Raw genomic sequence first — 12,600 nt, forward strand, 5'->3', positions numbered from 1 at the left:
AATAACATTTTCATAACTCAACAGAATGAAATATGTTTATTTCACTCCAGAAAACATTTACTTTTCTCTTGGAAGTCGTTTAATGAAATTAATACTAAAACTGCTCGATTATTATGTTTAATGCTCTTTAAATGTGTCACCAAATGGCCTAGGTTTTCAACCTAGTCCTTGCCAACATTGTGATGAGACCTTTTTTATTTAATTAATCAAATGACTCATATATTTTTCGAATAAATCAAGAATTTTCTAGAAAAATGACAGAACCGTCGGCTAGCGAAGAAGTGTCTGCCGGAGTGAATGCAGAGGTAAGAGTGTTGCATTTTAATCGATAATTCAAAGACCCTTAAATTTCAGGAGCCGCCAATACCGTCCAAAAAGATTTCGCAAGTCTCACCGAATCCAACGCTTCAATGCGAAATGTGCCAGAATTATGAAGTGAATTTGACTGCATTACAGGTGAGAATCATGGGAACACGGCAAATATGCAAATGATTTTTGTTTGTTTTGCAGGAAAACGAACGAAAGTTAAAGGAAGAAGTGAAGGCGGCAATGGAGTTGAACGAAAGATATCAATTGGATTTGAGCAATGAACGAGACTATCGAAAAGAATTGGAAAAGAAAATGAACGAATTATCGACTAATTGTTTGAATCAGGTTAACGAGGCGGCAAAGGCAAATGCCAAGTCGGAGCAGCGGCTGGACGAGCTCAGTGCGAAGGTATTTTAAATAAATAAAAAGAATAACTTTTAAAAAAGCTTAATTTCAGCACGACAAATCGATAGAAGTATTCACTGATCAATTGAATTTGGCTCGTGACAAACTGCAACAAGCCGACGATGACTTTGTTACATTAGGAAAAAAGTACAAAAAGCTTCTCGGGTCCACACGAAAATCAGCACAAGAACTTCGGTCCGAGAAAATCGATATGCCAGCTGATCTTGATCAATTACAATTTATTTGTCTCAAGAATAGGGAAGAATTGATAGAAACTCGAGCTGCAAAAGAGCACACCGAGCAGCAGCTGCAGGATGAGATCACCGTCCTGCGAGCTCAGATTCTAGAAGAAAGAGCGCACAGAGAAGATCAGGAAGTGACATTTACTGCAGAGATCAGCAGATTGCAGTCGGAATTAGGAAAGATCAACACTCGAATGGTTGTTGCATCGGAAACAATTGCAGATCAAGATTCGAATATCAGACAAATTAGAGATCTTCAAACAACTGTCGGTGAACTTGAGACGCAGGTTCAGCAGGTTCAAAATGAGAGAGCCGCTGTTGAACAGACGGCACAGAACTACAAGCAACGGTGCACAAGTCTTCAACAAGAACTCGACACATCTGAAGTTGTGCAGAGAGATTTTGTGAAATTATCTCAAAGCCTCCAAATTCAATTGGAGAAGATTCGACAGTCGGAACAAGAAGTACGATGGCAATGGGATGATGATGTAGATCAATGCTCAAATTGTGATACATCGTTTGCTAGAGTTAAAGTTAAACCTCAGTAAGTTTTTGAAAATGGAAGTTTGAATTTCTGATAAAAAATTACAAGAAAATTATTTTCTTCATTTTCAAAAATAAATTTTACACTTTTCCAATTAAAATATGTCAAACAGAAGATTTTAAAAAGAAAAAAAATATATAGTGATTATGAATCAAGCGTTCGGTACCCTTTCTTAAAACGACCTAAAATATTTTTAAAAAAAGGCTTCGAAAAATAAAAAATCACGCATAGTTTTCCAGAAATAGCAGATTTTTATAAGGAAAAATTTTTAAAAAAGTGCGAAAAATAAGAGATAGCACTATTTTACTTTTTCATGGAATATTTCAGTCACTTTTATTTTTCAAATCTTTTAGCTGTCTTCATTGTGGTCGGATATTCTGCATGAACTGCCTGAAAGACACCGTTCCAAGTGGACCAAATCATCGACCAGCCAATGTGTGCAAAGTATGTCACACACTGCTCAATCGGGATACAAAACCATTCTTTGCAACGCAGGATAAGTAATAATTCATCTGGAATGCTTATTCTGTCGCTGATTATCCACAACTCGCCCTTCCAATTTCACTTTCGCCACCTTTTCCCGATTTTATATGTGCATCATCCGTGTGCTAGAATGTCTAGTCTTTTAATTCTTGTACAATGCTTAATCTATTCTATATACGTACATATATACCAGAAATTGATCTAAAATTGTGCATTAAAATTTGTTTTATTGACTTTTATGAAATTAGAATTATTTAATTAGAATCAATGGAAAAGTTTTCGATCACAGTTTCGTCGTTGCTTGATGTCAAGATGCTGATGGATTCCAAATTTCCTGGCTTGTCAATATGCCACGTGGAATCTCCGGTTTTGTCCATAATTTCAGATCTATTCAGAAGCAGGTCAATTGAATTGGAAGTAGTGCAAGTTATGGTCAGGGTACTGTAGTTGACAGAATCGAAAGTGAATAGTCTGGAAAAAATTATAATGAGTAAATTTTTGTATGTTCATAACTTACAGAAATTTTCGATTTCTGCCAAAAAGAGTGAGTCCTGTAGAGTCAATTACTTGGTGGCAGAAGGAGCTTAAAATTTGAGGCTGAAGCTGCACTGTGCTCAGGCGGTAGTGCCAATTTTGATCCATTCCAGTACAGAAGTTGGTGCCAAAGTTTATAGAAGTTAGAGGACGAGTTCGGATGTGTGGAAGAAGTTTGGACCAGAAGCTGGAATTAAATTAAAATTTCAATAAAACTTAAATTGTGGAATTTTTCTGAAAAAAATCCTAATGTAGAATTTTCTAGTTGGAAATAAATTAAATTTCAAAAATTATGTTTTTTATAAATTTATATTTTTATCGGGGTACTGTAGTCTTTTTTTTCTGATTTTTCAATTTTATTTTCAAAAAACCTTACTGAATTCCTTTGCAAATTTGATTTTCCTCAGGAAACTTTTCATAAATCCATCCGGGTGCAAAAAGAGCAACTGACATGTGAAAAAGTTTTGCCAATGCAAATGACTGATCACAATGAAATTCTCCAACACAACCACGAGCCCATACATCAATTCCAACAAAGATCCGATCAAGAACTCCAAATTCAGCCGATCGAAGAAGTTCTTTATCTTTCCAGTTGTAGTTGAGATAGATGGCGTCACAAGCATCGTAGAATTTTCTTAAAAATATTAATATTTCAGTACAGTTCTAATATTCTAACCGATTCATCTCATTCAATTCATTTTGCCAATGCAACTTTCCATTATCAAGTACCGAATCATACCATATCACTTTCGAATTTTCATTCATTTTCTTTGACTTTTCAGTTAAACTCGAACAAAATTGAATCAACAAATCGATTTTTCCTGCATCAATTTTATTTTCAATATTAATCAACCATCCATCAAATCCAAAAAATCTCGCAACAGCCACCAGACAGTCCACTGTTTTTTCTACCGAACCCTCATTTTCCAAGATTTTCGAACAAATATCGTATCCTGGAATCCATTCCGTGATGAATGTTCCAAGTGAAAGAACACCTGAAATTGGGATACTTTGACTTAAAAACCAAGAAATGGACGGGCATGTTTTGTGTTATTTCGATTTTTAGATTTAATATTTTATACCATGTTTATGAGCAATTCGTGTATAATCTTCCGGTGGAATCGTCACAAAATGATGTGAAAAGTAGTTGAAAATGTCGATTTGCCACCAATTCAAGAACATGTACGGGTACCGGTCTTTTTCGAATTTCTTTCCTTCCGTAGACTCCTCTTCCAAATATCCACCACGCATATCGTGGCATACGAGGATTTGACGACCCGAATGTGGTCTGAAATTTTGCCATATAGTAGGGAAAATCCATGATTTTAGGTCTCAGCACGATCGAAGCTTTTGTCCTGTGACTGTGACTGTGACTATTGTTTATCAATAAAGTTATCAAAAAAAGTTTAAAACTAAGTAAAAACCAAATATTATGTAAGTCTACCATACTACTGGGTACTGTAGCTGAAAAAATTGGCTCGCGCCAAAACCATTTTTTTCGCATTCGGGCTAAAAATATTTAACACTATTCTTATTGCCAGGTAGAAAATTAATTTTCTTTCTGAAATTTCATAAAAATTACTTAAAGTTAACCAGTTGCTCACTGTATTGCTCGCCAACATCTTCTCGTGATTTCCAACTCCAGAGCTCTTCGAGTGTGTCAATTGGAGAAATCGTCATCTAATTATAAATAGAATTGTAAGTCAAGATCAAGAGGCTCTGCGATATTTCAATTGATTTCAACTTTACCCTTAGCATTTCACGAAAGGAAAAACTTGAAGTTTATATCACAAAACAAATCACATATAAATTAAAATTCAAACAGATAACGATATAGCACAATTTCCAGATCCCGCAAACGAGTTGAAATTCATAAATTACTAATTTAAAAAAGGAAAATTTAATTTAAAGTTCTTTTCTGTCAATTTCATCATCTGGAATATCAGAAAGATCCATTGGTTCTTCTGGAGCAGCAGGTAGAGGTGCCACATCGACAGCAGTGCAAGCACCCATTTCTCCTTGGCAGAACTGTTTGACGGGATCCTGATGGGCGGTCTTCAGGAAACCAAGAAGCTCATCTTCGTGAGAGTCAATGAAGTCGTTGCACTAAAATTTAGAAATTTAAATTAAAAAATCAAGACTGAAGTTTTCTGCAAAAAACTGAAAAAGTTCTTAATTCTCATTAGGGATTGTTTTCTAATAATAACTAGAGTTTGGAATCCCGTGCTTGAACTTACAGCGTTTTGAAGATTATATCTCATTTTGGGAGACTCATCTCCTTTCAAATGTGTGGCGTCGTTGTGAACGTAGACTGATTTTCCAGTAATTGTATTCACCTGAAGAGAAATTTGTAAAAATCTATACAATTTATGGTTCTTACCACAAGTTTATAGTGTTTCGCATCATCACAAGCGTGCTCAATGATTTCTGTCAAATGAGATTCTGAACGAGCATAGCCGATTTCCTTGAGCCCTTTTTGATCTCCAGTTGGTGAAACTCGGAAACTTCCAACTTCGATTTTCTTTTTCGGGTCGACTGCGGCGATTTTCAGCTCGAAATGGGTTACGAGGAGGGAGCAGGCTGAAATTTTCAATATTTAAAAATATATTTTAGAAAAATCTATCAACCTCCACACTCTAATGAAGAAACCGATGCAGATTGAATACCCGACAGTGATATGAGACAAACCAGTGTAGAAACAAAATGCATTCTGAATAAATGGTTAAAAAGCGTCGATAATGACCAAGTGAAGCGGAGAGAGAGAGAGAGCAAACAATGATTGGGAGAGTGGCAGAAAGAAAAGAAAAAGAACGGTGTTTGGATAGGTATCCAGTGTTTGTGTAAATGGTACTTTTCTTCACGAATAAAACATGAATATTATTCATTAAAGTTGATTGGAAACAACGTATTCAAGAGATCGAAAATTGATAAGTTAAACATTTTTTCAATTGGGAACCGGTCGACGTACACGTGGAATAATGTCGCAGAGCCGTTGTCTGGAAATTTAATTTTAATACTATTCAGATATGAACTCTGAAATCTCGTCTCAAAGATATGTTACCCGGCCTCGTCACGTACAATTTTTTCAAAAGTAGTACTGTAGTGAAAAACTAAAGAACGCTCCGCAACAGCGAGCAGCAATGAAATTTTATTTTTGGTATTTTTCGAAAAAAAGGGAGCGAAAATAGAGAAAAATTCTGTTATCCTGTCGGTAACTGAAAATATAATTGATTTTCAAATTTTACGCTTTTTCCAAAAAAAAATTACACTTATAACTGAATGCAAATTTTAAGGATTTTAAAATCGAAATTATTTTTTAAACTTACTCAAACTGCGTTCGCTTCTTCATATTCGCTTCGGAAGGCAGATCGTGTTCTCTTTTCAAAAATCCTTCATAATCTTTCCATGTAACACAAGAAGTTCCTTGTTCTCGACCACGCAACGGGCTCAACAGAATGCCCGTGTTCAGGCAAAACGGCATCTCTCGGAGCTCATTTCTGAAATTTAATTCAATGTATTTTCAAGGATTCAGGCACTTACAAGCAATCTGTAATTGCATCTCGAAAGAATCTCGTCAATGGATCCTTCAATCGACAAGCTTCTTCATATCGTTGAACACGCATTGATTCATCTTCTCCAAGTGAAATTGATAGTGGTGTCATTGGATCGAGCTGATCGTATGGGATGTTTGCATCGCTAATTCCTGTCAAATCGAGCAGAAACTCTGGAAAAAACAATAAAAATTGATTATTGGCAAGGGTATCATTGAAATTTTTTATGGATTTTTTTTCTGAGAAAATCAAAAAAAAAGTTTAGCAATTTTACAACAAAAAAATGTTTTGTTTAAATCAAATTAGGCTTATACTGTTATCAATCAATATTATTAAGGAAAAACATATAATTGCCATCTAAAAAGGAAAAAAGGTCAACATTTAAAACTATTTTTTGAAAAAACGAAAATTGTTTCCAAATATTGGAAAAAGCCCATGGATTCTCTTTTTTTATTTAAAACTTACGAGTAATAGTTGAAACAATGGCGGATGGTAAGTTAAGAATGGCTCTTCTTTGACTATTTCCAGCTCTTCTTAAAGTATATCTCCAGATCATGCATCTCGGACGGCACGCAACACAAAAATATGCTTTTATAAACTGCTTGGTTTTGTTGAGAAGTTTTGCGTTTCTGCGGAACGTCAGCAAACTGAACACATATTGAAGATCGGCATTCTAAAATTTGGCATTTTTTCATAGAAGCTGAAACAAAAAAAAACTCACAGAGAATACACCTGTTGCTCGAATATTGTAAGAAGTTTGTTGGCAATGCGAGAGATTCATTAGACTTAAATCGATTTTATCGAATTTTGACTCTGAATTTGTGTTGGTCGTCTGTCCTACAATTGTTCCTCTCAGGTCTTTAATGTTTGACTTTAGCGCATTTAGCTGAAAAATCAAAAAATGGAATTTTGAATTCCGGGCTATCAGAATTCTGACCATAATAGACGTTCCAAGCATTGCAAACCTTCCATCAGCCGCCGATGGATTCACCATACCTTCTACCAGCGATTCCATAGAAATATCTCCGAGAAATGTGGCTTCAGATATTCCGCAACGGATGGTTCTCTCCAATGAAGCTTCATTGAGCGTTTTATCCGATGTCGACACCATCACACGTGTTCCAAGCTCGATTATATCGATTTTCTCTGAGGCAATGTTTTGCTCAATTTTTTCTGAAACAATAATTGAACTTTTAATATTTTATTGATAATTTTTTTACCCATTCGATGGATTTTTTTCATTCTTTGAGTCGTCTTAAAATCTTTAATATCTTCTTTTGCATCATTATAAGAATCATATTTTTCTCCGCCCATATAGTCCTCTACATCGACTACGTCTTCCATTTCCATCATCTCATCTTCGTATGAGCCGTGTTCAGAGCTTTTGAAAGCAAACGGAATTACTATAAAGAACATTTTTTAATTTTTGAATAAAATTATTATTTTTAAACTTACTTCTATTTGAGTTATTCATATTTTTGTGGTAAATTTCTTGAAAAAAAATAATAAAAGGAAAATAGAGAATAGAGACAAACCGAGAGAGACCAGAGAAACGTTGTCCGAGAGGAGTGCACGGCCGAGAAAAGTCCAACACCTTTTTGCGCGCTAAATTTGAATTTAATTTGCCGCACAAAAATTTTCCTCCCTTTCCAGCCGCAAAATAGAATTTTCTTGAAGTTTCACATTTCCACACGAGAAAGCTAATAAAAATAATTATGTTTATAAACAATCAAGCAATTTTTGTCCTATGCAAGTATGCATGAACCGAAAACAGCGTTGGTGTTTTTATAAAACAACATATTTACAAACTCTAGGATAGAAAAATGAAAAGAATATGACATGATTCGCTAAAAAACAATTAATATCATTGAAAAACGCAAGGCAAATGAACAAAAAAGCAGACGTGAAAATTCTAAAAAGTCTACCATAAACTTTTGCGCGCCGAGACCCATCTGAAAAATACATATGTATATAATTCATGAAAATTCCAATATTTTAATTGTCTATTATATTGCTATGTTCATGTGTTTTGAGCCTCTTCTATGCTCTCCAGAGCTCTCTGTTCGCCACATGTGTTGTGTAATTCGAAACAGCCGTCACTTTTCCTCTGTTTTTCATTTTTTGAGTGTGTGATGCTGCTTGCTCTGCCTTCTGAACTTTGCCATCATGCATTTTCGAAAGAGATAAAAAATCTTGAAAGTTGAGCATGAAGCACCCAATTGTCTCTGGTGACACTTTTCACCTCATTTTCAAATCTCTTGCGTCATTCAGCTCGAGCCATTCGTCTTTCGATTTGACCCGGTTATTTTGTACAATTTTTAGTAGAAAAAATTAGTTTTTTGGGTCCTGACACGAGCTAAAAATTTTAGTATACAGTATCTGTAAGTATTCAACCAGTTCCCACAATTTTTTGAAAACTTGTTAGAAAAACTTAAATTACTGAGAAGTCTTATTATATATCAGGAAATATGAAAACTGTCAAATAGGAAACAACTTTCTGTAAGAAGAATGAAATTCTACAGTACTCGCGGGTACTGTAGCTGAAATATTTCGCTTGCTCTAGAACCCTGATCGTCAATTAAAAAAAATTGGCTAACTCGGCAATATTTGAGAATTATTAAGTTAATCGGAAATTTCAGAAATTGAAAATTTTCAGACATTTTTTTTAAATCAATAATCACGAAATGAACGATGATAAACTACGGAGCCTATTTGCATCTCTTGCAACTCTCACACAACAAGGACCAATTCCAGGTGAGCTATTTAAGAAAATTCGAAATCGTTCTTTGTATGTAGAATCAGGCAAATGTGCCTGCTCACGCCTTGATCCCGTTATTTAGTGAAAAGTGATGTGGATCGTCGCGGGACCCACAATTTTAAAAATTCGAGTTTCAGTGCAAGCCTACAGTATGCTTGCTGGTCAACATTCTACAGAAGTTCTCGCCGAACACATGAGGCTCCGATGGCTTTCGGATGGACGCTTTGGACCAGTTGCTGCAAATATACTAATGCACATCCATAAGGTAGTTCTGTACTACGGTAACCTCAAAAACCACAAATTAAAATTCCAGTCCGATCCAAAAGACATTTCATTATCCTCAAATGTGTTGGCTCTACTACTCAACGACTACCGTAACCGGCTTTCAGTTCGAAACGATTCTCGACTTATGTTCAGGAATTGTGTGAAGACACTTTTTTCGTAAGCAATTTCCAATTTTTTTTTTCGAAAGAAACTATCGTTTTATTCCAATTTTCGAATGTTTCTTGTAGTCAGACACGCAATTTTGATATCATATGATATATCATGTTGAGGTATTGTTGAATGAGAAAGGGTGTGTGCCTTTAAAGAGTACTTTAGTTTCAAAAACTCAACACTGCAGAGCTCTGATGAATTTTTATTGATTTTTCATAGTTTCCCGAAAAAAATATGTGTATTTATTAAAAACTCAAAATAAAAAAAATAGAAATACATAAATACATTTTAACAAATCGTGAGGAAAACTATTTAAGATTTTGAAACTACAGTACTCTTTAAAGGCGCACACCTCTTTTTAGTTAACATAAGCTTGTCGTGGCGAAACCAGGGACCTTATTTTTCTCACATGAATCGTAAGTATTTGCTTGCAAAGAATATAGAAAAAAAACGCGAGAACTGGAATTTTCCAACAGTAAAATTAGTAGTTGAAATTCGATGAATTCATATTGAAATATCCGTTCAGAATGTATCCAGTATATGTGAAAATGGACGAATGTGTGTCAAAATGCTTCATAAAACCAATGTTCTCATCTTTGGATGCACTTATTGATGATGCTCCAGATACCGAAGATCTAGAGGTTTCCACAGAAACATTTTTCTGAAAAATCTAGAATTTTTTAATTTCAGACAGCCGGGATACTTCTCAGCGAGAATGGTCGCGTTCTTCACGATTTGAATTCATATCTCGTCGAACGAATCATTGTAAAATTGCGTCATAAACTTATCAGTGAAGATCCAATTGTCACTAAACATGTCCGTCAAATATTCATTCATGTGAGGAAGATCAGAGAATGATCAATTGATTATTTGATTTTAGGTGTATGATCTTTGGGCATTTGGATGGAGTGAGCTGAATATTCCTGAATGTCTTCTCACTTTGAGTGCAGAAGGGAAGCTATCGATTGTTGATCAGACACCACTTCGGAAGAATGATATCAGCAAGCAAGAGTTCGGAAGCAAAGAGAGCATTGTTTGAATATATTGAAGTAGATCCTTAATATTCCCACTTTTGGTGATTTTTAGTTTTCGGGTTTCATAAAATATAAAATTTCGGTGAAATAAAACTTCATTTCGGGGTCAGTGAAATTATACAATCTTGGGGACGAGGTTGCGAAAAATCTATTCACAGGAAGTTATGCGTCATCGCTTAATAGGAATGCTTGGCAACGAAGAGAGACTCGGCGGCGGCTCCAGCTGCGTCTTCTCCGGCGTACTTTCCGAGAGATGCATCTCCATTGGCCTTGGAACGGTGAAGGAGTGTCTTCTGAGCGGCAGCGATGTTCTCGTCTTTTCCGCCCCATGCCTTGAGCACAGAAGCTTGAAGAGCACGTCCATAAGAGAAGGTGAGCTTCCATGGCTTTCCGAGTTGAACCTGTAAATAGAAATGAGTGATATAAGGTTATTCCATTTCGTTTAAATTTACCGAGTTAATAGCATTGAGGTTAGCAGTGGCATCAAGTTCGGATTGCCCTCCAGACAGGAAAGTGATTCCTGGAACTGCAGCTGGAACTCCGCGTCTCAAGGCGGTTACGGTAGCCAATCCAATTGCCTCGTGTGAAGCTTTCGACGCGCTCGATTGTCCTGGAGTAACCATGTTTGGCTTGAGAAGAGTTCCTTCGAGATACACGTGATGATCAGCAAGAGCCTTGTACACAAAGGCAAGAACTTGCTCAGTAACCTTCTGGGCACGAGCCAAATCATGTTCTCCGTCGCAGAGAACCTCTGGCTCGACAATTGGAACAAGTCCGTTGGCCTGGCAGATAGAAGCGTATCTGGCTAGCACATTGGCGTTCTCGAGCATTCCGAGGTGAGATGGGGTGTGAGTTCCGATGTTGAGAACACAACGCCATTTGGCGAATCCACATCCTCCCTTCTTGAAAGCAGCGGCACGTTCGGCAAGCTTGTCGAGCCCCTGGGTGGTTCCCTCTCCAATGGTTCCAGCCAATGGGACAACTCCGAGATCGAGCTTGATTCCTGGGACGATTCCTTGCTTGATGAGAAGATCGGTGAACTTCTCTCCCTTATCGGTGCTTTGATGGAATGTCTCCTCGTAGAGAATCACTCCGGAGATGTGCTGGTTGAGATTTGGAGTAGTGAACAGGAGTTGACGATACTTCTGACGATTTGTCTCGTTGTTTTCGAGGTTGATGGCATCAAGACGCTTTCCGATTGTGCCTGCAAATTGATCGGGTCACGATGTGCTGCATTATAAAAAAGAAGAAATCGGTCTTCCCCAATATCATTTCTACATGTTATCTTTCTTTCTATCTACAATTTTATCTATCACTCGCACTATCAATGCATCAACATCTCCAATTTCAACAACATAAACATCGAAAATTGGAGGCGATAGAGGGCACAGAATATGATCGCTAGACCGTGAAAATTTATTTTTTGAACTTCTGAACATAAGTCGCTAATTCTTATTGAATAGAAAAATTGTCAAAAGATGATTGTGAGAAGATAAGAATCTCGATTTTCTAGTTCTAGAAGAATTTTTCCAATAGCTCACCAGTGGATTCATCGGCGGCGAGGATTCCCTTTCCATCTTGAACAATTTTGAGAGCGATTTGGTGAAGCTCGTCTTTTTGAGCCTAGAAATACAACAATTAAACTAAGAAGGGCATTACAAAATGATGAATGATCAACAAACCTGGGTAAGAGAGTCCTTGAAAGCGCCTCCGACAGTTGCCATCGTGAAAAATAGAAGTGATGCGAAATGAAATGGACGGTCGAGAAAATGGGGAGGCGGAGAGTGTAGAGAATCAGTACAGTCGCCGAGAGTGTGCGCAAAAACGGGAGACGGCGAACGGGCGGCGCCAAATATTGTTGGCGCGCAGAGAACTGAAACGTGATATTCTTGTACTACTTTAGGATGATCGAAAAATTCCGAGATAGAAAGTTTTGAGGCCTATTTTTAAAGAGTATGTCAATTCGGCAAATTAATCTATAGATAAAGTAGATAAATCCCTTAAAAAAACTACACAAAAATTTTTTTTTAATTAATAAAATTGTGCACAATTTTTTAAAAACAATTTTTCACAATTGTGCAGGAATTATTTTCTTAAGTTTTCGGCTGTTTTCTTATAGAAAAAACCGAAAAATTTGGAAATGAAAAAATGAATCCTAAAATTGAATTTAAATGTGCGGTATTGTCGTTGTTAGTCGTTGGCTTGCGCTGCGAGACCCATTTGCGAAAGTACGCCTCTCTTTAAAAGTATAATTAATTCTGATGTTTTTTCTTTAGAATTTCAGTCTTAAAACTGAAGAGTTGAA

General features: G+C 36.4%; 6 protein-coding genes across 8 annotated transcripts; 2 read left to right on the plus strand and 4 right to left on the minus strand.

Moving 5' to 3' along the window:
- Nucleotides 1–250: 250 nt before the first annotated feature.
- On the plus strand, nucleotides 251–2,239 carry rabn-5 (FYVE-type domain-containing protein). Its single transcript, NM_065865.7, has 5 exons — nucleotides 251–305; nucleotides 355–456; nucleotides 511–717; nucleotides 767–1,500; nucleotides 1,854–2,239. The coding sequence occupies exons 1-5, from the start codon at nucleotides 255–257 to the stop codon at nucleotides 2,002–2,004; spliced, it is 1,245 nt and encodes a 414-aa protein (NP_498266.1). The 5' UTR covers nucleotides 251–254; the 3' UTR covers nucleotides 2,005–2,239.
- eng-1 (mannosyl-glycoprotein endo-beta-N-acetylglucosaminidase) lies at nucleotides 2,193–4,199 on the minus strand (the record flags this gene model as incomplete). Of its 3 annotated transcripts, none has more annotated exons than NM_001026067.5 (6): nucleotides 2,193–2,454; nucleotides 2,501–2,704; nucleotides 2,894–3,151; nucleotides 3,194–3,512; nucleotides 3,600–3,805; nucleotides 4,100–4,197. In NM_001026067.5, 6 exons carry the CDS (start codon nucleotides 4,195–4,197, stop codon nucleotides 2,238–2,240), a joined length of 1,302 nt encoding a protein of 433 aa, NP_001021238.1. In that variant the 3' UTR covers nucleotides 2,193–2,237. The 3 variants fall into 3 exon arrangements, with proteins under 3 accessions (NP_001021238.1, NP_001359901.1, NP_498267.3); NM_001372601.3 differs by having other exon boundaries at nucleotides 2,196–2,454; nucleotides 4,122–4,197; NM_065866.6 differs by having other exon boundaries at nucleotides 2,355–2,454; nucleotides 2,889–3,151; nucleotides 4,100–4,199.
- An 88-nt stretch (nucleotides 4,200–4,287) lies between these two features.
- On the minus strand, nucleotides 4,288–5,227 carry F01F1.15 (DUF3456 domain-containing protein). The gene is made up of 4 exons (NM_001392112.1): nucleotides 5,145–5,227; nucleotides 4,898–5,097; nucleotides 4,755–4,853; nucleotides 4,288–4,623 (listed from the first exon to the last, which is right to left on the minus strand). Exons 1-4 carry the CDS (start codon nucleotides 5,224–5,226, stop codon nucleotides 4,423–4,425), a joined length of 582 nt encoding a protein of 193 aa, NP_001379735.1. The 5' UTR covers nucleotide 5,227; the 3' UTR covers nucleotides 4,288–4,422.
- Nucleotides 5,228–5,382: 155 nt separating this feature from the next.
- F01F1.11 (PAP-associated domain-containing protein) lies at nucleotides 5,383–7,575 on the minus strand. Its single transcript, NM_065868.7, has 8 exons — nucleotides 7,524–7,575; nucleotides 7,289–7,471; nucleotides 7,006–7,241; nucleotides 6,790–6,954; nucleotides 6,534–6,741; nucleotides 6,058–6,241; nucleotides 5,844–6,014; nucleotides 5,383–5,513 (listed from the first exon to the last, which is right to left on the minus strand). Exons 1-8 carry the CDS (start codon nucleotides 7,540–7,542, stop codon nucleotides 5,462–5,464), a joined length of 1,218 nt encoding a protein of 405 aa, NP_498269.1. The 5' UTR covers nucleotides 7,543–7,575; the 3' UTR covers nucleotides 5,383–5,461.
- A 60-nt stretch (nucleotides 7,576–7,635) lies between these two features.
- On the plus strand, nucleotides 7,636–10,400 carry F01F1.3 (MIF4G domain-containing protein). The gene is made up of 6 exons (NM_001382885.1): nucleotides 7,636–8,822; nucleotides 8,964–9,091; nucleotides 9,140–9,267; nucleotides 9,788–9,902; nucleotides 9,952–10,098; nucleotides 10,142–10,400. The coding sequence occupies exons 1-6, from the start codon at nucleotides 8,753–8,755 to the stop codon at nucleotides 10,298–10,300; spliced, it is 747 nt and encodes a 248-aa protein (NP_001370506.1). The 5' UTR covers nucleotides 7,636–8,752; the 3' UTR covers nucleotides 10,301–10,400.
- On the minus strand, nucleotides 10,376–12,168 carry aldo-2 (Fructose-bisphosphate aldolase 2). The gene is made up of 4 exons (NM_001026069.8): nucleotides 11,978–12,168; nucleotides 11,837–11,918; nucleotides 10,748–11,499; nucleotides 10,376–10,696 (listed from the first exon to the last, which is right to left on the minus strand). Exons 1-4 carry the CDS (start codon nucleotides 12,017–12,019, stop codon nucleotides 10,472–10,474), a joined length of 1,101 nt encoding a protein of 366 aa, NP_001021240.1. The 5' UTR covers nucleotides 12,020–12,168; the 3' UTR covers nucleotides 10,376–10,471.
- Nucleotides 12,169–12,600: the final 432 nt, after the last annotated feature.

Source organism: Caenorhabditis elegans, chromosome III, assembly GCF_000002985.6.
Source record: "Caenorhabditis elegans chromosome III".
Classification (NCBI taxonomy): domain Eukaryota; kingdom Metazoa; phylum Nematoda; class Chromadorea; order Rhabditida; family Rhabditidae; genus Caenorhabditis; species Caenorhabditis elegans.

Coding starts and splice junctions, on each gene's coding strand:
- rabn-5 (NM_065865.7), top strand. CDS start 255: ATGACAGAACCGTCGGCTAGCGAAGAAGTGTCTGCCGGAGTGAATGCA. Junction 457..510: donor TGAATTTGACTGCATTACAG/GTGAGAATCATG, acceptor TTTGTTTTGCAG/GAAAACGAACGAAAGTTAAA. Junction 1,501..1,853: donor AGAGTTAAAGTTAAACCTCA/GTAAGTTTTTGA, acceptor CAAATCTTTTAG/CTGTCTTCATTGTGGTCGGA.
- F01F1.3 (NM_001382885.1), top strand. CDS start 8,753: ATGAACGATGATAAACTACGGAGCCTATTTGCATCTCTTGCAACTCTC. Junction 9,903..9,951: donor CAGATACCGAAGATCTAGAG/GTTTCCACAGAA, acceptor TTTTAATTTCAG/ACAGCCGGGATACTTCTCAG. Junction 10,099..10,141: donor TCCGTCAAATATTCATTCAT/GTGAGGAAGATC, acceptor ATTTGATTTTAG/GTGTATGATCTTTGGGCATT.
- aldo-2 (NM_001026069.8), bottom strand. CDS start 12,019: ATGGCAACTGTCGGAGGCGCTTTCAAGGACTCTCTTACCCAG. Junction 11,919..11,977: donor TCAAGGACTCTCTTACCCAG/GTTTGTTGATCA, acceptor TTGTATTTCTAG/GCTCAAAAAGACGAGCTTCA. Junction 11,500..11,836: donor CGCCGCCGATGAATCCACTG/GTGAGCTATTGG, acceptor ATCAATTTGCAG/GCACAATCGGAAAGCGTCTT.
- F01F1.15 (NM_001392112.1), bottom strand. CDS start 5,226: ATGCATTTTGTTTCTACACTGGTTTGTCTCATATCACTGTCGGGTATT. Junction 5,098..5,144: donor TTCTTCATTAGAGTGTGGAG/GTTGATAGATTT, acceptor TGAAAATTTCAG/CCTGCTCCCTCCTCGTAACC. Junction 4,624..4,754: donor GATATAATCTTCAAAACGCT/GTAAGTTCAAGC, acceptor TCTAAATTTTAG/TGCAACGACTTCATTGACTC.
- F01F1.11 (NM_065868.7), bottom strand. Junction 6,742..6,789: donor GAGCAACAGGTGTATTCTCT/GTGAGTTTTTTT, acceptor GCCAAATTTTAG/AATGCCGATCTTCAATATGT. Junction 6,015..6,057: donor GATGCAATTACAGATTGCTT/GTAAGTGCCTGA, acceptor ATTAAATTTCAG/AAATGAGCTCCGAGAGATGC.